General features: G+C 44.5%; 1 protein-coding gene and 1 non-coding gene across 3 annotated transcripts in view; both read left to right on the top strand.

Moving 5' to 3' along the window:
- Positions 1 to 8,899: 8,899 nt before the first annotated feature.
- On the top strand, positions 8,900 to 8,972 carry TRNAR-CCU (transfer RNA arginine (anticodon CCU)). The gene has a single exon. It is a non-coding gene; the product is annotated as a tRNA-Arg (tRNA).
- Positions 8,973 to 11,936: 2,964 nt separating this feature from the next.
- The window catches only part of PIN4 (peptidylprolyl cis/trans isomerase, NIMA-interacting 4), an 80,018-nt gene continuing 70,385 nt past the window's right edge, over positions 11,937 to 21,569 (top strand). Inside the window, exons 1-4 of one of the 2 annotated variants that reach the window (XM_065901109.1) lie at positions 11,937 to 12,032; positions 14,303 to 14,376; positions 19,641 to 19,760; positions 20,147 to 20,322. In XM_065901109.1, coding sequence (XP_065757181.1) covers positions 11,990 to 12,032; positions 14,303 to 14,376; positions 19,641 to 19,760; positions 20,147 to 20,305 — 396 coding nt within the window. In that variant the 5' untranslated portion in view covers positions 11,937 to 11,989 and the 3' untranslated portion in view covers positions 20,306 to 20,322. Of the gene's footprint in view, positions 12,033 to 14,302; positions 14,377 to 19,640; positions 19,761 to 20,146; positions 20,323 to 21,569 lie in introns of those variants that run through there. The other variant, XM_065901110.1, reaches the window with a different exon arrangement.

Raw genomic sequence — 21,569 nt, forward strand, 5'->3', positions numbered from 1 at the left:
GTAGGTAAGCCCTACAGTTGCCCCAGCTACTACTTTGTGAGAGTTTCCAGGCTCTGGTGCAGGGAGGGGGAACCCAGTTAGAATCCAGTGGACTTTCTGAGTTGGGTAAATGGAGCTGAGAGTCCAGGAAGACCAAGGCAGCTAGAGTTCGCAGGACAGTAGTCCAAAGAGGAGGAAACCACATAGAAAGAAAGAACCTCAGAGATCTGTAGAAGGTATTCCCCAAGTATTCAGATGAATACTGATCAGTCTGGAGGAAACTGCCTGAAAGGAGTAGGAGCAGAAATTGATGGCGCTTACATAGGACTATAAACAGTTCATGTTCCCACCAAGAAGAGCTGCAAAACTCCTGACTCATGGGGAATTGATTAGAGTCCTCAGAAGGCTATTGCCTCAGCAGTAGGGTCAAATTAGATCTAGACTGAAGCCTATTCTGGGCCCCGTTTAACAAAACTTAAAAATAAGCCTCAAAGGAATCAAACTGTTTCCAAGTAACTTAACTGCATCCCAGAACCTAGCTCAAGAATCTTTAAAGGAATAGAGAAATCTAGCACACACAACATAAAATTCAATGTCTGGCATCCAATCAAATATTAACATCGTGTAAAGCAGAATTCCAAAATGGCTCCCCAAGACTTCCTGCCCTAATCCCAAGAACTATAAATATGATAATACACCCATGATTACGCTAAGCTTCATGGCAAAAGTGATTTGGGGGATGTAATTAAGGTCCCTAATCAGCAGACTTTGAGTTAATCAAAAGGGAGATTATCCTGGTTGGCCCAGTCTAATCACATTGAGATCTTAAAAGCAGTGTTTTCTCTGGCTGGTAGTAGAGGAGGACCTGAGAGAGATTCTAAATGTGAGAAGGATTCCACACACCATCATTAACTTGAAGATGGAGAGGGCCAAGTGTCAGGGAATACAAGTAGCTCAAGAAACAGAGAGTGGCCCAAGGCTGTCAGCCAGCAAGAAAACAGGGACCATAGCCCTACAGGGGCAAGGAAATGACCTTCAGTCACCTGAATAAGTTTGGAAGCAGATTCTTAGCCAGAGGCTCCAGATAAGAGCCCAGATCAGCTGACATCTTGATTTTCAGTTTGTGAAACACTAACTAGAGAATCCAGCCAAGACCACCCAACTTCTGACCTACATAACTGTCAGATAATAAATAGGTATTGTTGTTTTAAAGCACTAAGTTTGGGATTTCCCTGGTGGTCCAGTGGGTAAGACTCTGTGCTTCCACTGCAGGGGGCACAAGTTTGATCCCTGGTCAGGGAACTAAGATTCTGCATGCCGCGTGGCGCAACCAAAGAATAAAAATTAAAAAAAAAATTAAAGCACTAAGTTTGTAGTAATTTGTGATTTTTTAAAAAAGACCAATATACGGACTTTCCTGGTGGTGCAGTGGTTAAGAATCTGCCTGCCAATGCAGGGGACATGGGTTCAATCCCTGGTGCGGGAAGATCCCACGTGCCATGGAGCAACTAAGCCTGTGCACTATAACTACTGAGCCCATGTGCCACAACTACTGAAGCCCGTGCGCCCTAGAGCCCATGCGCCACAACTACTGAGCCCGTGTGCCGCAACTACTGAAGCCCGTGTGCTCTAGGGTCCGTGTGCTGCAACTACTGAAGGCCGTGTGCCTAGAGCCCATGCTCTGCAACAAGAGAAGCCACTGCAATGAGAAGCCCACGCACCGCAACAAAGAGTACCCCCTGCTTACCACAACTAGAGAAAGCCCACACGCAGCAACGAAGACACGACGCAGCCAGAAAAAAAAAGGACTAATATAAACCATATGTAAAGATGCAAGAAAATACAACGCATAAAAAAAGAAAAATCAATCAACAGAAACAGAATCAGATGATCTATTTAGTAGACAAGGATGTTAAAACTGTGATTATAACTATCTTCCATATATTCAAGAAGACAGAGGAAAGAATAAGCACAATAAGAAGAGAAAGAAATGATATTTTAAAAGACCCAGATTAAAATTCTTATAAATAACTGAGAGGAAAAATATTCTAGATGAAATTAATAGAAAATTAAATACTGCAGAAGAAAAGATTAATGAACTTGAGGGCAGATAAGTAAACTTTAGAGCAAAGAAAATTACTGAGGACAAAGAGGGAAATTACATAATGATAAAAGGGTTGGAGGAGTGATGGGAGCAAAATGGCAGAGTAGGCAAATCCAAATGCCTATCCCTCCACAAAAACCTTGAAAAGCAAGCAGAAATGATCAGAACCAACTTTGTCAGAACCCTGGAAAATAGTCAAAGGTTTATATCAACCAAGCAAATGCTGAATAAAGAAAAAAGTAACTTTAAAATGGTAAGTAGGAAAGCTTCATGGCTTTGCCCTCGCCTCACTTCTTCCCTGACTGGGTAGTGGTCTTGAAGATGACAACCTATGTGCCCACCGTGCAGACCTCATCCCTGGTTCCAGAGGGAATAGAGAAGACCTTGCTTGCAAATTATTTCGTTTGTCTCTTCTAAGCTGTCTGGGGGCTACCTGAAGGACTGAACTTGGAACTTGCTCAGAGTGAAAAGGTAGCAGGCATTGCTTGAAAACCTGCATCTTTCCAGGGCAAAAGATTATGGTTGAGACATACAATAGACCACCTAAGGCCTAGGATAGAGTTTCTTTGGGAAATTAGGGCATTTGAAAGCACCTATGTATACTGGAGAGCTTAGAGAGCCAGATGTATGCCCAGGACAGAATGCATTCTCAGAAAAGATCTGAAAAGATCCTAAGCTTTCACCTCTGGCTGATCTCTAAGCTCATAGTAAGCAGTAAGTGAAGGCTAAGGCAGAGCTGTAAATGATCAGGCTAAGTGTTGAAAGGGTGACCCAGCACAGAGCCAAACCACAAATACTGGGAAAGAAGCTGTTTGTTTGCTTGCTTTAGTTCCTGATGTTCAAGGAAACCTATGTCCAATACTAGCTGAACACAAGCTAAAGGAACAAAGACTTCAGGGACCCAACAAAAAGGTAAGCAAGCAGGCTAACAGACATATTATGGGAGTCCCAGAAGGAGAGCAAACAAAAAGAAGGAAATAATAAAAATAGGAACAAAAATCAGTGAAATTGAAAACAGAAAGACAATAGAGAAAATCAATGAAACAAAAATCTTGTTCTTTGAAAAGATGAATAAAATTGGCACACTTCTAACAAGACTAGAAAAATGAGAGAAGATACAAATTATCAATAATAGAAAAGAAACAGGGACAAACCCTATGGATATCTCTACACAGATAAATTTCGACATTTTGATGAAATGGACCGATTCCTCTGAAGAAAATTGCGTATGTAATTAAAAACTTGTCCAAAAGAAATATTCAGGTCTGTGGATTTCCCTGGTGGTCCAGTAGTTAAGAATCTGCCTTCCAATGCAGGGGACACGAGTTCAATCCCTAGTCAGGGAACTAAGATCCCACATGCCATGGGGCAACTAAGCCTGTGTGCAGCAACTACTGAGCCTGTGCGCCACAACTAGAGAGCACACTGCAACAAAGAGCCTGCTCACCGCAATGAAAGATCCCACATGCTGCAACAAAGATCCCACGTGCCGCAACTAAGACCCCATGCGGCCAAATAAATAAATATTTTAAAAAAGAGAAATATTCAGGTCTGGTGGTTTCACTGGACAGATCTACCAAAATATCTAAAGAAGAATTAATACCAATCCTATATAATCTCTTCCAGAAAATAGGAGGGAGCACTTCCCAACTCATTTTGTCAGGCCAGGCCCTGATACGATAACCAAAGACAGTACAAAAATTAAACTACAGATCAATGTCCTCCATGAATATAGATATAAAAATCCACAACAAAATATTAGCAAATAGAATTCAGCAATATATAAAAAGAATTATATAGCATAATCGAGTAGGGTTTATTCCAAGGATGCAAGGCTGGTTCAATATTTGAAAATCACTCAGTGTAATCCACCATGTTAACAGGCTAAAGAAGAAAAAAAATCACATGATTATATCAACTTATGCAAAAAAGGCATTTGACAAAATTAAACACACATTCATTTCTAAAACCCTTAGAAAACTAGGAAGAGAGGGGAACTTCCTCAAGTTGGTAAAGAACATCTATAAAAACCCTACAACTGGGGACTTCCCTGGTGGTCCAGTGGTTAAGACTCAGCATTCCCAGTGCAGGGGGCCTGGGTTCGATCCCTGGTCAGGGAACTAAGATCCCACATACCGCAACTAAGCCTGTGCACCGCAACTACTGAGCCTGCGCGCTCTAGAGCCTGTGTGCTGCAACTAGAGAAGCACGTGCGCCGCAACGAAGACCCCACATGCCACGATGAAGACCCAGTGCAGCCAAAATAAATAAATAATAAATAAATAAATAAAAACCCTGCAACTAACATTATACATATTTAATGGTGAAATAGCAAATCTTTTCTCCCCTAAGATTGGGAGCAAGGCAAGGACGTCTACTCTTACCACTCTTATTCAACACAGAACTGGAAGTCCAACAGACAAGAAAATGAAACAAAAGGCATACAGATTGGAAAGGAAGAAAAAAATTATCCCTATTTGGAGATAACATGATGGTCTCTATAGAAAATCACAAGAAATCTACAAAAACCAACAAACATAATACCCAACCTTCTAGAATGAATAAATGAGTTTAGCAAGTTCACAGGATACAAGATCAACATACAAAACTCAACTGTACTTCTAAATATCAGCAATGAACATGTGAAAGCCAAAATTAAAATTACAGTGTCATGCACAAATCACTCAAAGAAAATGCAAAGGTATAAATCTAAGAAAACATGTACAGAACTTGTGTGCTGAAACTACAAAACACTGATGAAAGAACTCAAAGAAGATCTAACTACATGGAGAGTTATACTGTGTTCATGAATTAGAGGACTCAACAGAGTAAGGATGTCAATTCTCCCCAAAATGTTTTACAGGTTTAACACCATTCCTATCAAAATCTCAGCAACATTTTTTGTAGATACAGACAAAAATATTCTAAAATGTACATGGAAAGGTAAAAAAAACTAGAATAGCTAAAACAACTTTGAAAAAGAAGAATAAAGTGGGAGAAATTGCTCTACCCAAATTTAAGACTTAGTACGTAGCAACAGTAATGAAGGCTGCATGACATTGTGTGATACTGATGGAGGGATAGACACATAGATCAATGGAACAGAATAGAGAATCCAGAACAGATTCACACAAGTACAGTCAACTGATTTTTAACAAAAGTACAAAAGTAATTTAATGAAGAACAGCTTTTTCAACAAATGTTGCTGGAGTAATTGGACATCTATATGCCAAAAGAAAAAAAAGAACTTCAATCTAGACCTCACACCTCCCACAAAAATTAACTCAAATGTATCACAGATTTAAGTGTAAAACATAAAGCTATAAAACTTTTAGAAGAAAATATAGGAGAAAATCTTTGAGACCTACAGCTTCATAAACAGTTCTTAGACATGACACTATAAAAGCAAAATCCAGGGCTTCCCTGGTGGCGCAGTGGTTAAGAATCTGCCTGCCAATGCAGGGGACACAGGTTCAAGCCCTGGTCTGGGAAGATCCCACATGCCGCGGAGCAACTGGGCCCGTGAGCCACAAATACTGAGCCTGCGCGTCTGGAGCCTGTGCTCCGCGACAAGAGAGGCCACGATAGTGAGAGGCCCGCACACCGTGATGAAGATTGGCCCCTGCTCGCCACAACTAGAGAAAGCCCTCGCACAGAAACGAAGACCCAACACAGCCAAAATTAAATAAATTTATTTATTTTTTTAAAAAAGCAAAATCCATAAAAGAAAAAAAATTAAGGACTTTTGCCCTGCAAAAAACCCTCTTAAGAGGATGAAAAGACAAGCTTAGAGACTGGGAGAAAATATTTGCAAACCACATATCTGACAAAGTACTCATATTTAGAATATATAAAGAGCTCTTGACACTCAATAACAAAAAAAATCCAATCAGAAACTGGGTAAAAGACATGACACTTATTTCACTGAAGAGGAATTACAGACATCAAATTAACACATGAAAAGATGTTCAACATCATTAGCCATTAGAGAAATGTACATTAAAACCACAATGAGGGACTTCCCTGGTGGCACAGTGGTTGGGAGTCTGCCTGCTGATGCAGGGGACACGGGTTCGAGCCCTCGTCCGGGAGGATACCACATGCCAGAGCAACTAAGCCCATACGCCACAACTACTGAGCCTGTGCTCTAGAGCCCATGAGCCACAACTACTGAGCCCATGTGCCACAACTACTGAAGCCCACGCACCTAAAGCCTGTGCTCCCCAACGAGAGAGGCCACCGCAGTGAGAGGCCCACACACCGCAGCAAAGAGTGGCCCCTGCTCGCTGTGGCTGGAGGGATCCCGTGCGCAGTGGTGAGGACCCAACACAGTCAAAAATAAAAAAATTTTAAAAAATAACCACAATGAGATATCAGTATACATCTATCCAAATGACTAAAATAAAAAATTGTAATGATACAAAATGCTGGCAAGTAGGTAGAGAAGCTGGATCACCCATTCATGGCTGGTAGGAATGTGAAATGGTACAGACACTCTGGCAGTTTCTCACAAAACTAAAATGCAATTACCATACAACTCAGTAATTATACTCTTGGAAATTATCCTAGAGAAATGAAGACTTGTATTCACACAAAAACTTGTACACAAATGTTTATAGCCACTTGATTTGTAATAGCCTCAAACTGAAAACAACCCAGATGTTTTTCAATGAGTGAATAAATGAACTGTGGTCCATCTATGTCATGGACTACTACTCCAAATTATACAAATGGCAGACATAAGCACAGGGTGCTTTGGAAGCACAGAGGAGTGCCTAGCCCAGCCTGGAAGAAGGTGGAGAAGAGGGTCAGGGAAGGCTTCCAGGAAGAAGTAACACCTGATCTTGCTCTTAAAAGGTAAATAAGGGTTAGCTAGATCAAAAATGGGGAAGGAGTATTCCAGGTAGAGAGAACAGTATGGGCAAAGGCATGGAGTCTTAAGAGAGCACTGTATACTTGAGGGCCTGTAGATGGTAACTCGACATGGCTGGAGCCCAGTGGGGACCAGCACGAGATGAGACTGCAGATGTCATCAGAAAGGCCCTTGGCCCTCCAGGCTAAGGAGCCTCTCAAATAGTGGGGAGCCACTGAAGGGTCTTCATTGGGGGAGGGTCAGATCTGTGTTTCTGAGAGCTCTCTATCAGTTGCTGGGGAGGGTAGTTTGGAGGGGGTGGTGAGACTGGTGGCTGAGACACCAATGTGGAGGCTGTTCCAATAGTCTGGAGAACATGCAAAAGGCTGCAGCAGTAGGGAAGAGGGCAGGAGCCAGTACAAGAGATGACTGCTGAATCCTAGCGAAGTGTTCATTGTTCACTATAAAATGATGAAGGGTGTGGAGAAAGAGCTGTTTAGGAGGCAGAATCCACTGGACATGGAGACCAGTTCACAAGGGCACAGAAGACCTCTTCCTAACCATCCCACCTCTGCCTCGGCTACCTCGCTCTGCCCACTGGCCCCCACCCACACCGTGTTCCTTCTCCTCGCCTCTGTGCTTCTGGGCTTGGGAGGTACAGCACTATAGGCAGAGGCAATCACCTTCTAGATTACTCCGAACCAATACACTGACACATAAACCAGAGGTGAGTTTATTTCTGTCTCATGGTGGGGCCAAAACTTGGCCCTGGCACCTCTTGGGCACAGAGGTCCCTGGGAAGCTGACTTGGAGAACAGGCACTCAGAACAAAGGAAACTGGATGTTCTTGAATTTCATTTACAGGATGGCAAAGCCTGGAGCAGTGTCATCATGCAGAGGGTACCAGCTTAAAAGTCACACAGCCCTAAATTCTGAGCCCAACAGTGCCACAGTCCTTAGCTGTGAAAACTTGAACACATTACTTAACTTCTCTGAGCCTGTGTCTTCAGCTCTGAAATGGCACTGAAGATTCTCGGCCAATAAGACTGTTGTGAAAACTAAGAGAGATCATGAAGATCTCTCACGCCACATACACCATTTGTGTCACCATTGCCTCAAATGAACACTGCCTCCAAAAAACATCCTCCTCACTAGACACTGGAATATTAATGTTCTCCAGAAACTGCAGCTCTTTTGCTTAGACAATGCTGGACAAACCTAGATGGAATCTTCTTCTCTGACGCCCTTTTTAAAAAAACAGTTGGGCTTCCCTGGTGGCGCAGTGGTTGGGAATCTGCCTGCCAGTGCAGGGGACATGGGTTCAAGCCCTGGTCCGGGAAGATTCCACATGCCCCGGAGCAACTAAGCCCGGGTGCCACAACTACTGAGTCTGCGCTCTAGAGCTTGCGAGCCACTACTACTGAGCCCACGAGCCACAACTACTGCAGCCAGCGTGCCTAGAGCCCATGCTCCACAACAAGAGAAGCCAGGACAATGAGAAACCCGCGCACGGCAACGAAGAGTAGTCCCCGCTCGCCTCAACTAGAGAAAGCCCGCGCACAGCAATAAAGACCCAACACAGCCAAATATAAAAACAAACAAATAAATAAATTTATTTTAAAAAAAACAGTTGTTGGACTTCCCTGGTGGTGCACTGGTTAAGAATCTGCCTGCCAATGCAGAGGACATGGGTTCGAGCCCTGGTCTGGGAAGATCCCACATGCCGCGGAGCAACTAAGTCCATGTGCCACAACTACTGAGCCCGTGTGCCACCACTACTGAAGCCCACGCGCCTAGAGCCCGTGCTCCACAACAAGAGAAGCCACCGCAATGAGAAGCCCATGCACCGCAATGAAGAGTAGCCCCCGCTCGCCACAACCAGAGAAAGCCTGCGCCCAGCAACGAAGACCCAACGCAGCCAAAAATAAATTAATTAAAACAACAAAAAAACAGTTGTTGGGACTTCCCTGGTGGCACAGTGGTTAAGACTCTGTGCTCCTAATGCAGGGGGCCCAGGTTCAATCCCTGGTCAGGGAACTAGATCCCACATGCATGCTGCAACTAAGAGTTCGCATGCCACAACTAAGAAGCCCTCGAGCTGCAACTAAAGAGCCTGTGAGCCGCATCTAAGGAGCCCACAACTAAGACATGGTGCAACCAAATAAATAATAAAATAAGTAAATTTTTTTAAAAAACAGTTGTTCAAAGCTTATCTCATGCCAGACATGTTACAACAGCATGAAGAGGGACAGAAAGTTTTCTGCCCACTGACTGTGCTCAGGAGACACATCCATCCCATTAGCAATATCCCTCCATCCATGTGCCTTGATGGGTGGCTACTTTGGCAGGTGGCTATTCTCATCTACCATGTACTGAATTTTCCTGGTTTCAGTTTCCAAAGGTGACCTTTTTCTACCTTTGTCCCTAGAGTCTGGGGTCCAGAGCTCCACATACACTGACCTCCTCTGAATGGGATCAACTAGAGCTCTGTGTTTTGTTGCATCAAGGCCCCCTTTCAGAATAAGCTCTGCTGGCATCTCAAACGGGAAAGAAACTGCAGCCCTTTGGTTGTGGAGCAGGTGGGGCGGGACAGTGAGTTTGGGTCAAGGTTTGTGAACCTGTGTCCTGGGAAGAGGGCTGCCAGCTTCCCTGCCTGATTTTCCTCATTTAAGAAATGTGTGGAAGAATCAGTCTGAGGAGATAATTAATAGAAAATACGACTGGCAGCCATCCCTGGCTCTGACTCACTGTGCACACTCCTGCAGTCGTTACCATGGTTTCGAGGCTGAAGTTTTCTCCTCTCTGCCCCCCTGCCCTGCCCGCCTTGCTGTTCATTCGTCACTCTGCCCCCACAGACTCCTCCACAGCTGGCCTCCACAGACTGGTGCAGACTTAACCCTGTATAGAGGCTAGCTTTTTGTTGTTTGTTTTACAAATAGCATTATCTTTTTTCTTGAATAAAAGAAATATATATATATATACATATGCCAATTCATATAAGCAGAATATAATTTAAACAGAAAAAAAAAATCAAAATTAGCCATAAACTCACATCCCAAAGCTAACACTTAAGATGTTTGTGATGCACACTGCATACTTGAGATCGTACATGATTTTATCAGTCTTAAAGTGCTTTTGACCTCGAAACCCCTGGACCTATGCCCATCGTTTTCTCCTTTGAACTACTGGCCTTTAGGCACTGCTTTGGGCACATTCAGCCACTTACACAGGCTTGTTTATTACTGTTGTTGTTGTTATCTGCTGGAATGCACAGAACTCTCACAATGTTCCAGGCACCAAGCATTTGCCAGGTACGTCAGCCATTTAATGCTGGCTCTTCATTGGGGTCTGAACTTTGCTTCATTCCCACTCCAAGACTGCCATAGCCAGTGGTTGCAGGAAAGGCTGTCCCCTAAGAAAAACCAGAAGTAAAGGTGCCCCCTCGGCCTCCTGGCTGTGGATGAACTGATGAACATGAGGCCATACTGTCATTGTCAACCCGCCCCATCTCCCAGCTGAACTTTGAAAGTCAATACACAGGTGGGATCCACCTCAGAAGTGCGGGAGTAATTATCTCCTCAGCGCTGGATGTGTTCCCCACAGTTGATCACTCCCAATCCAAAACAAGGAGTGCCTAAGCTGTAACGTGTTCAGAAATGACAGCAGTACAACATGAGGGGGCTGCTTGTAATGTATGAGTTGGAGGTGGCACAGTCTCAGAAATACTTGATCTCCCAGTCTGGGCATGAAGCATGCCAAGTCCCACAAGACTGTATCCAAAAACTAAACTCTAAGACGGAGGACCTATACATTCTGGCTGGCAGGGGCAAGCTAGGACAGCTATCTCATGGAGTAGAGGAAAAGCCCTGACCTTATATTGGGAGGAGAGGGGTTGTGGATAAGGGTAAAAAGTTTGAGGGCATAAATTCAAAACTCATTCACCTTAAGCTAACACTCCACAAGCTAGTCGTTGTTTTATGTGCTTTACAAATACGAACTTGTTTAATTCTCTTCACACCCTATTAGAAGGTATTATTATCATCAATTCCATCCTACAGATGATGAAACTGAGCCAAAGAGAGGTGAGGTAACTTCCTCAAGGTCACAGAGCTAGTAACCAAATGGTGAAGCAGCGATTTGAAGCCAGGCGGTCCAGAATCCATGCTTTTAACTATATTACACTGCACCATTACAGAAATTTTGGAAACTGTGCAGAAACATACACTGCACTGGCACCACTGGTCACGTTTTGCTGGATAGTCTTCCTGTCCTCTATAAGCAAATATTATATAGTACACGAGATGCCTTTTCTTAAGAAAAGAATCATATTCTATAGCTTCGTCTGTAACCTTCCTTAAAGCCATTTCTCGTGTCTCTACCGAGAGCTTTACACTAGTTATTTGGGGATATATGTACACGTATAGCTGATTCACTTTGTTATACAGCAGAAACTAACACGCCATTGTAAAGCAATTATACTCCAATAAAGATGTTAAAAAAAAAAAAGTACCTTTTGAACCCAGTCAACTACAGGCTGCAAAATAAACTTTAAAAACGAAAACCCGTAAGGGAGTGTAGGCCCGTGTGTAGGAGGGCGCAGGAGGGAGAGGCGGCCACCACTGTTCTTCCTGCTTTGCCTTTGTCTGGCGACCCCGTGGGATTGGCTATAGCCACCGCGGAGAGACTGCAGAAGTCCGCGGCTTTCACTACGCACGAATCGAGGAGGTGGGTAAGGAAGCGGGAGACTGGGGGCAAATAAGGGCATGTAGAAGAAGTTCAAAAAGCGCAGAGGCTGGGTTTCCCGCCCCGGCCCCCACCTTTGACTCCGCCCCTCTACCCGGCCCAAGCTCCTTATTGGTCAGACTCTTCAGCCCCCATTGGCCCTAGAGCCAAAGGACCGGGCCTGTCCCAAGATATGCCTGCTTCCGGAGCCTCAGTAAGGATGGCCAATTGCGATGTCACTTTCAGGCATATGTTTAGGACATACCGGTGGGGCCTGAAGGGGCTTTGTGCGGTAACCGAAGCAGTTGAGAGCTCAACGGCGAATTTCGGAGATGCCTCCAAAAGGAAAATGCGTATCTGGGAAAGCGGGGAAAGGTAGAGCAGCCAGAGCAACCAAGGAGAATGGGGTTGGGTGAGGAGCGGCGGGGGGGGGGAGCAGACCGGCGGTCCCCGGGGTCCGGGGTGGAGGCAGCGGGTGGCCAGTTACTAGAAGACTGACCAGGAAGTGATAAGTTGGAGACAGTCAGTGTGGACTTCTCTGGAAGGTTTTGATTAAAAAGCATGGGGATGTAGTTTTTAAGACTGCGGGGTAGGGACTGGGTAGGGGTCTTGAGAGTGGTAAAGGTTTGGAATAGTCGTTGGGGTGATGGGAAAGGGGATGAAACACTTACAAAAGGATTTCCCTCAGGGCTGAGAGCCTAAGATTGAAGGCCATGAATTTGTAGAGGACACGATCTGCTTAGTCATGATTTACCTAGTACCATATAAGTGGCACAATACAGGACTGAAAAGAGCTAGGTGTAGACTTGAGCCAAGGTTGAGGTTTTGTTGGACAATGATAATAGAAGGAAAGCAACACAAGGGAATTAAGGGTGCCAGTGGGGACGCAGTTCAGATGATCAAGCATGGGATCCAGACTGGGAAGGGAATGAGAAGTCTGATAGTCTAGGGGGACATAGCAGGATAAAGGGACTGAATGGGGGGGCGGTTCTGTGAAATTAAAGAGCCCGTGTTGTGGGAATGAGGCATGAGAAAGCTGGAAGAACAGAGTTGTAGCCAGAGACTGAACTACTAGTTCTGAGTGGCACAGTTCCATCGTGTGCCCCTGGCAACAGGTGGCCTGGAGTAAAAGGCATGGGCATTTGGGAAGGAGGTCCAGAACTGTGAGATTAGACTGTTGGATGATTCCTCTGCATAGATGGTGAGGTCATCCAAGACGATGGCAGTGGTGAGGGTGGAAAGGAAGCCTGAAGTTGCTGCCAGAGTTGTCAGTCAATCAGGGAGTGAGGTGGCAGTCAGAAGATGACAGCATCCAGTGGGGGAGAGGATGGAATAATTGGAAGGTATCATTGTTCTAGAGTGAATATACAGCAAACCCCTTGAAGAGTTTGGTGTAATAAAACTCCTTTGGCAGTAACATTTTCTTAGGCATTTGGTGGTCAGCATTTTGGATTTTCAGTTTGGTTGAGCATTTATTGAACAACTGTTGTGTGCTAGGCTTTGGAGATCCTAAGACAAGTAAGATGGAGTCTCCTGAATAAAATTTTTCAATGGCTCCCTATTACTTACAGGATAAATTCCAAGTTCCTTAATGGGGCCCACAGGCCCTCATGCCCTAATCCTCAACCACCTCCCCTGGGCTCATCTCACAGCACTCCCACCTCAGATTTGGCTTCACCCATAGTTACCTGCACATACTACACTGTTCCCTCACCCTGGAATGTCTCCTCACCTGTGTCCTTTCTTTGCCTGGTCAGCTCCTACTCATCCAGGAAAGCTTCCCTGACTGGCTAAAATGTCCCTTTGTGCTTCCACAGCCCCCTGTCTATAGAGCATAGCTCATTCTCCTGAAAAGATCTATTTTACATAACTTTACATAACCATCTTCCCCAGTAGTATATGAGCTCCCTGAAGGAAGGTACCATGGCTTGTTCATCTTTGTATCCCCAGTGCCTGGAACTTAGTTATTTAGGAAATGTTTATTGAACTGAACACTTAATCCAACAATAGTTCTTAGGAATATCAGCCTCTAACAGTAAGTATGCTGCCATCAATACAGAAGTTGGTATAGTAGCAAAATGACACAGTAGTAAAATGTAGAATGCTGCCAGTGGTTCTTAATCTGAATATCGATATCTTTTCTTAGGAAGGTATCAATAGGCAATGTAGTCGACTCCAGGAGTTTGGACATCAATGTGTTCTTTAGCCAAATATGGGTGGTGGGAAATTTGATCTTTATTTAAAATATATTCTTGGAGATTTTACTTACTGGAATTGTGAGTATTCAGATACATAGTTGCGGTGCTTATTAGAAATCTCACAAGAGCTCAGGGGTTTGCCCTTAGAAGGCAGGATTTCATATTGGGTCCAGAGAATCTGTGCCAGGCTTTTGGGGCTCCCATTCAACTATTAGCACACTCACTTGTGTATCCATTTTCCTTGAAGGCTTTATGTAGGGCACAAATTTCCTGTTTTAAGAGGTGAGTCACAGGTTAATTTAGCTTGAGGTAGTAAAGTGTCTACAGCGTTCCCTTTTGAAGCTTGGTGCTATGATGGAAGTATCAGCTCCTATTGTGTTGAACTTTTCTGTACATAACAAGGTGAAGGTGCAGTTTAAATGAGTACCTGTCATCTCTTCTCTAAAGGAAAAGCAGCCTCTGGGAGTGATAGTTCTGACAAGAAGGCTCAGGGTCCCAAAGGTGGTGGCAATGCAGTAAAGGTGAGTTACTTGTTCCTTTTTTTCATGTTAAATAATATACGTTTGTTATTTTGGTTCACATAAAAGGAAAAGACAGTATGCTTAACTCATCCTAAGGCTAACCTAATACTGATGTATGATAGCACAAAAGTGGAAAATAATAGATCACTTTCATTTATGAAAAGTAATTCCTTTTAAATATTTTCTCAAATGTTTTCTCAGACATCCAGAATTTCTTCATACTCTAGTATTTTTCCTTAAAATGTGTTGTTAGGTCTTCCCAAGTAAGTGAATGAATTATTTCTCAGGACGAAATAATATTTGACAAAACGAAGAACTGAGATGAACAGGCAAAGGCACGGGTCTCATTAGATAGCTCCCCTGCTGGTGACCTACAAGCCAGAGCCCTGACCATGAAAATGAGGGGAGATGGTTGCAAATAATTACTTGAAGTACTTGACCTAGTGCCAGAGGGGTGTCTGCCCTGGGAAAATATAATCTGCAAACAGAATTACACCGCTCAGTGCTATGTAACAAGGCAGTTACCACGTTTCAGTCAGTTTATTGGGTTCCATACTTTGATTCATTCATTCATTAAAGATTTAGTGACATCTGCCCTGTACTAAGCAGTGTATTAAATTCTGGGTATTTAAAAAAAAAGCAGATAAGAGATGGTCCCTGTTATCACAGTCTAGTCGGGAGCAGTTAGGTAAAGAAAGAAATTTCATTGCTATATGAGAAGAGCTGTAGTGGAGTTGTATCATATAAATGCACCCATACACATGCAGCCAAAGAAAAGGAGAGCGAATGTAAAGAGTGTGGGCCATTCTGCCCACTTTTCTACTCAGTGAACCCAGAGAGAGAGAGAGAGAGATGGGAGACATGAATTTGATTTTCCATAGTCGACCTCCATTCATGTATGAATATCCAACCACGTAAAGTGGGATTCTGGTATCCAAAGATAATTTTCATGAAACATGGTGCCTGAATGCAAGCCAGCTACTTCGTCCTGGGGTCCAGCTGAAGAAGCGGTCATTGTTACAACACAGGTGGGGGAGACAGGCTGTGTTGGGCTTACTGAGGGCTGACGTGTTGGTTTCAAGTACACCATCTTCATAAGTGTTGTTGTAGGGTAATTTTGACTGTTATGTGCTGACTTTCACAAGCACCTAACCTAAGAGACTGCTCCACTGCATATGGCTTTAAAGAGGCATCTTGTCCTTTCTGGAAAAAAATAAGTTCAGTGTGGCTATACCTGAGGTATATGGAAAGGAGTGGCATGTAATAAGCTAGGAAAGTCAATTAGGATTAAACTCTTTTGTTAAGCTTTTTCTTTTGAGATAATTTTAGATTCACATTCAGTTGTAAGGTAGATGTACCTTTTATACATGTAAATGTACTTTTTACCGTTTCCCCAATGGTAACATCTTACAAAACCCTAGTACATTAGCACAACCAGGAGATTGTCATTGCTACAGTCAAGATCCAGAACATTTTCATCACCCCAGGGATTCCTCCTGTTGCCCTTTTATAGTGATGCCCACTTCCCTCCCACCCCTACCCCTGCCCCCTCCTTGACCCCAGAGCAGTGACTAATCTCTTCTTCATTTCTGTAATTTTATGATTTCCATATGAGTGAAATGATACAGTGTGTAACCTTTCGGGATTGGATTTTTTTCCGCTCAGCATAGTTCTCTGGAGATTTCATTCCGGTTGTGTGTATCCATAGTCTGTTCCTTTGTGTTACTGAGTAGTGTTCCGTGGAATGGAAGTGCCATAGTGTGTTGAACTGTTCACCTGCTAGAGTATAGCTGGGTTGTCAGTGTTTGTGAAGGCCCCAGCAGGGGAGGGACCCCAAACCCTCCAGCCTTTTAGGATCTAGGCTCCTTCCACATCCTGCTATTCTGCTTCAGACCCCACTCCTGAACCCACCCCTGCCCTGTGTCACTAGAGCTGCCCAGATTCTGAAACCCACCTGCCGACCACAACTTCCTTCCTTCCCCTCACTTCCCACCTCCCCCAATCCTGTCCTGTTTCTCTCCACACACAGACTTCCAGGCAGGCCCTCAAGCCTGCCCCGTTCGCCTCACCTTCTCTAAGGCCTCATGTCTGTTCTCCAAGTCCTGTATGTCTTGTAGGCTGGAAATTAGATGGAAGGGTTTGACCACAGGATCAAGGAGCCCCACCTCCTTTTTCTTTGGGTCATCCACTGCATCCACCTGCCAGACTACAGCTCAGGATCAATCCAATTATCTACTTTCTTTACACTCAGACCCAGAACTGCTGGGCCCCACTGGAGAGTCACACAGCCTCAGGGGTTGGGGCCACTGATTCCTGGTCTCTAACCTGAGCTGGGCCCTCAGTACTGCACAGCGATCCTTTGCCACTTGCCTCAAGCCATCCACCACCCTCCTTCAGTCAGTCAGCAGACAACTTCATCCAGGGTTCTCAACCCCTGTGTACATCAGATTCACCTGAAGAGCTTCTAAAAGTCTCAGTGCCTAGGGACCCACCCCAGACCAGCTGCCTCAGAATCTCTGGCGGGTGGGGACTGGACCTTGATATATTTTTTAGAAGCTCTTGGTGTGATTCTGACATTTGCCAGAGTTGAGAAACACTGATCCAGTCTCATGGGGTTGGTGTGAGGATTTCATGAGATCACACATGTAAAGCGCTTAGCACAGTGCCTAGCGAGTATTAAGTACTCGATAACTGAAATATTGTTATAATTGTCACAAGAAAATGGAAACTAGAACTTTAGTCACGAACTCATGGCTTCCCAGCCCCCTACCAACAAAGTTATCTTCACCCACACCTCCCTCATCTCTCTTACCTCTCTTCCTTTAAGGCTAACTGATTTTTCCAGCAGTGCTCTGAATGCCCAGCCTTGCTCCTTCATTTATCTCCACCCTCTTTCTTTGCTCTGTCTTCAACCTTTCCCTCTTTACTGCATCTTTCCCTTCATTCTGAAAATATAGCCAGGGACCTTTAAAATATATCCGTGACTGTGACCCTTTCCCTTTGACTAGAGCCCTTTCTCCTTCTTTTCTAACTCAGTTAGTTGGGGAAACCCCACCCACATTACCGGCCTGCTTCCTGTTACTTCCTCAGTCAGTTGCTGCAGCCTGGCTTCTGTACTTACTACTCTTCTGAAACAGCTTTTGCTAAGGTCCTCAGTCAATCATTGCTAAAGTGATTGTACTTCTAACCTGATCACTCTGAAGCATTTGACCCTGTTGAGCATTTCGTCCTTGAAACTTTCTCTTGCCTTGGTTTCTTTTAACACACCTTTCTCTCTACCTGTCTGGCCCTTCGTTTTTATCATGCTTGTTGAGCTTCTTTCTTTGCTTATTGCTTACACATTGATATTCTCCACGGATGTCTTGAGTCTGCTTTCCTCCTCTTCTCATTCTGTGTAGCCTCCCAGGGTGATCTGTCACCTCCCATAGCGTCAGCTGCTACTTCCATGCTCATCACTCCCACATTCTCTGGAGCTTGGTCTCTCCTAAGACACCAGTCTCATACAGTTGCCAGTTGGTCGGTCACACTTGCAAACTCCACAGGTACTACAGACTCATTATGTCTAACCCATCAAACTGTCTAAAGCAGAATACTTGTTTATTCATTTATAAAGTGGTGGATGGGATCCCCTTTCTATGATCATGAATGCTGTGTGCACTTTCCCAATCATTGAACCAGAAGGTTGCTTTGTGAGTGTAGAAGCGGAAAGACGGAGGCAGTTGAGAAGGTGTTTTAGCCAGGCCAAGATGAGGTCTGAGAAGCCATCCTCGTCCCCCAACATGTATCTCTCTAGTGTCCAGACTGTTTGTCCCTGTCTCCCGTGGACAGTGCTGGACACATTCTATAGAAGTTTGCCTCCCTGAGCCCTACTTTTTGATACATTCTTTCCTTTGCTGTGTCTGTATCTCCTGTGTCGCTCCTCCAGTCAGGGATCCTCTCACCCCAGTTTCAGTAATTGAATCCTGAGGACAGCCATGGTTTGTCTGTCTCTACAGGGAGACACCTTTAGCCCCCACCCTAGTACACGACAGTAAGAAATGAATAACGGATTCTATTTGAATAGAATAGAGAAATGGGAAATCCTACAAAACAGATATCTTGACAAAATCATTTTTAAGGATATAGTGATGTTTTAAAGACATGGCTTTATGTAAATATAGGTTACATTTGAATACTTCTCTAGGGTTGAGTATTCTTTTTTAAAAAGATTTATTTGTTATTTATTTTATTTTTGGCTGTGTTGGGGCTTAGCTGCGACACGCGGGATCCTTCGTTGCAGCTCGCGGGCTTCTCTCTAGTTGTGGTGTGCGGTTTTTCTCTTCTCCAGTTGTGGCGAGCAAGCTCCAGGTTGCATGGGCTCTTTAGTTGCGGTGCATGGGTTCCAGAGCGCGTGCGCTCTGTAGTTTTTGCAGCACATGGGCTCTACTTGAGGCGGGCAATCTCAGTAGTTGTGGTACACAGGCTTAGTTACCCCGCGGCATGTGGGATCTTAGTTCCCTGACCAGGGATCAAACCAGTGCCCCCTGCATTGGCAGGCGGATTCTTAACCATTGCACCACCAGGGAAGTCCCCGGGTTGAGTATTCTTAATCTTCAACATATGATTCATTTTCAAAGTGTTAAATTGTGGGGAGGCTTTATACATTGGGCCTCTTTTGGTGAAAAGTATTTCCTGGTGGGTTTTTTTCATATCATCCCCACTCTGATGAAATAATAGCTAACCTTTATTGAGTGCTAGCTGCATCACCTCAATCTTCACAACCCTATGAGAACATATAGGTACTGTTATCTCAGTGCACAAATGGGGAAACATTTAGAGGTTTAAAAACATGCCTAAGGGACTTCCCTGGTGGTTCAGTGGTTAATCCCTGGCTGGGAAACTAAGATCCTGCATGCTGTGAGGTACAGCCTAAAAAAAAAATGCCTAAGATCATACAGGAGAGTGGGGATTTGACTCGACCTAAGCTCTCAAGCATTATCATGTTTCCTCCTCCTGTTACCGTTGAGGTAACATGGTAAAGGCTGGGAGCTTCCCACAGCCAGGTGCCCATTTTCCATCTAAATCTGGGTTCTGAGATATTGTCTTGATATGGGAAATGGGTTTGTGGCCATCGCCCAACTGGGCAGACTTCCAGGATTTTCTGTTGCCATGAGCGAATGTGTTTTTTTCACTAGTGGGGGGTAGTCCTGACATGACTGCTGTACTGTGAGGAAGGGAATCATTTGGGTCTCCATGTATTACGTGCACATATTTTTTCCTTGTAGGTCAGACACATTCTGTGTGAAAAACATGGAAAAATCTTGGAAGCCATGGAAAAGTTAAAGTCTGGAATGAAATTCAATGAAGTGGCCACACAATATAGTGAAGATAAAGCCAGGCAAGGGGTATGGTGCACTCATCATTTAAAACGTCCCCCATGGAGGACACACAGCAGTAGGGATTATTTCTGTTTCGCCATTAATTTTAGCTGTATCTTAAAGATCTTAAAAAAGCAGAAATGTCCAACTTGTGAACAGTTGAATACGGGTCACCTTTGTCTAAACCTAGGCATAACCAAACTTGCACAACTAACAGACACCCAGCAACATTGTGAGTGTTTGTATGTTCAGCCCAGGGTTCAGCCCCGTTTGTCCTTGTCGAGCCTACTTCTCTCCAGCCCAGATGAATAAACCTAGGAACCTTAGCATTTGTGTTGGGAAATTCTCAAGCTACAGTAGAACTGTGCCCTCTTCAGGGCCACTTGACATCACAAATCTTTTGGATTTTTCAGGGCGACTTGGGTTGGATGACCAGAGGGTCCATGGTGGGACCATTTCAAGAAGCAGCATTCGCCTTGCCTATAAGTGTGCTGGATAAGCCTGTGTTTACAGATCCTCCAGTTAAGACAAAATTCGGGTATCATATTATAATGATTGAAGGGAGAAAATAAAATTATATGAAAGACTACATGTGTTTTATACGTTGTTTATTTATTTAAAAGGTGTTGAATAATCCTCGTATTTTATGAACTCTGTCATCATGGGTTTGTGGGTGCAGAATCAGGTGGGTAAATGTTGGTGTGCACGGCAGTAGGTATCCAGTCGGTGGTTCTTTAAGATAAGTCAAGCAGGGGCTTCCCTGGTGGCGCAGTGGTTGAGAATCTGTCTGCTAATGCAGGGGACATAGGTTCGAGCCCTGGTCTGGGAGGATCCCACATGCCGCGGAGCAACTAGGCCCGTGAGCCACAACTACTGAGCCTGCGCCTCTGGAGCCTGTGCTCCGCAACAAGAGAGGCTGCGATACCGAGAGGCCCGCGTGCCGCAATGAAGAGTGGCCCCTGCTTGCCACAACTAGAGAAAGCCCTCACACAGAAACGAAGACCCAACACAGCCAAAAAAAAATAATTAATAAACTCCTACCAAAAAAAAAACTTGACGTTTATAAAAAAAAAAAAGATAAGTCAAGCAGACTCCTTTTAACCTGTTAGTCCCTTCCCTCTGAGAACTGCTTTATCTGATTCTCAGTATATCCCATAAGTTAACTTAGAAACCATCTCTAGGGGCTTCCGTGGTGGTGCAGTGGTTAAGAATCCACCTGCCAATGCAGGGGACACAGGTTTGAGCCCTGGTCCGGGAAGATCCCACATGCTGCGGAGCAACTAAGCCCGTGCGCCACAGCCATTCGGTCCATGTAGGGAAACGGTGAGCTGGAGTTAGATGCAGACTACGAATTGCTGAATCACACAGTGTTATTACTGGGATTTTTTTCAATAATGACATGTATTCAATCATATCACCCTCCCTAAAATATTAGTCAGTCGTCTGTATCCACGGTTCTGCATTCACAGATTCAACCAACTGCAGATCAAAAATATTTTTTTAAAAATTCCAGGGCTGGACCTCCCTGGCGGCGCAGTGGTTAAGAATCCGCCTGCCAATGCAGGGGACACGGGTTCAAGCCCTGGTCCAGGAGGACCCCACATGCCGCGAAGCAACTAAGCTCGTGCGCCACAACTACTGAGCCTGTGCTCTACAGCCCGTGAGCCACAACTACTGAAGCCCATGCGCCTAGAGCCCGTGCTCCACAACAACAGAAGCCACCACAATGAGAAGCCCATGCACCGCAACGAAGAGTAGCCCCCACTTGCTGCAACTAAAGAAAGCCCACGGGCAGCAACGAAGACCCAACGCAGCCAAAAATTAATTTAAAAATTC

The sequence above is a fragment of the Phocoena phocoena genome, chromosome X (genome assembly GCF_963924675.1).
Source record: "Phocoena phocoena chromosome X, mPhoPho1.1, whole genome shotgun sequence".
Taxonomy (NCBI): Eukaryota; Metazoa; Chordata; class Mammalia; order Artiodactyla; family Phocoenidae; genus Phocoena; species Phocoena phocoena.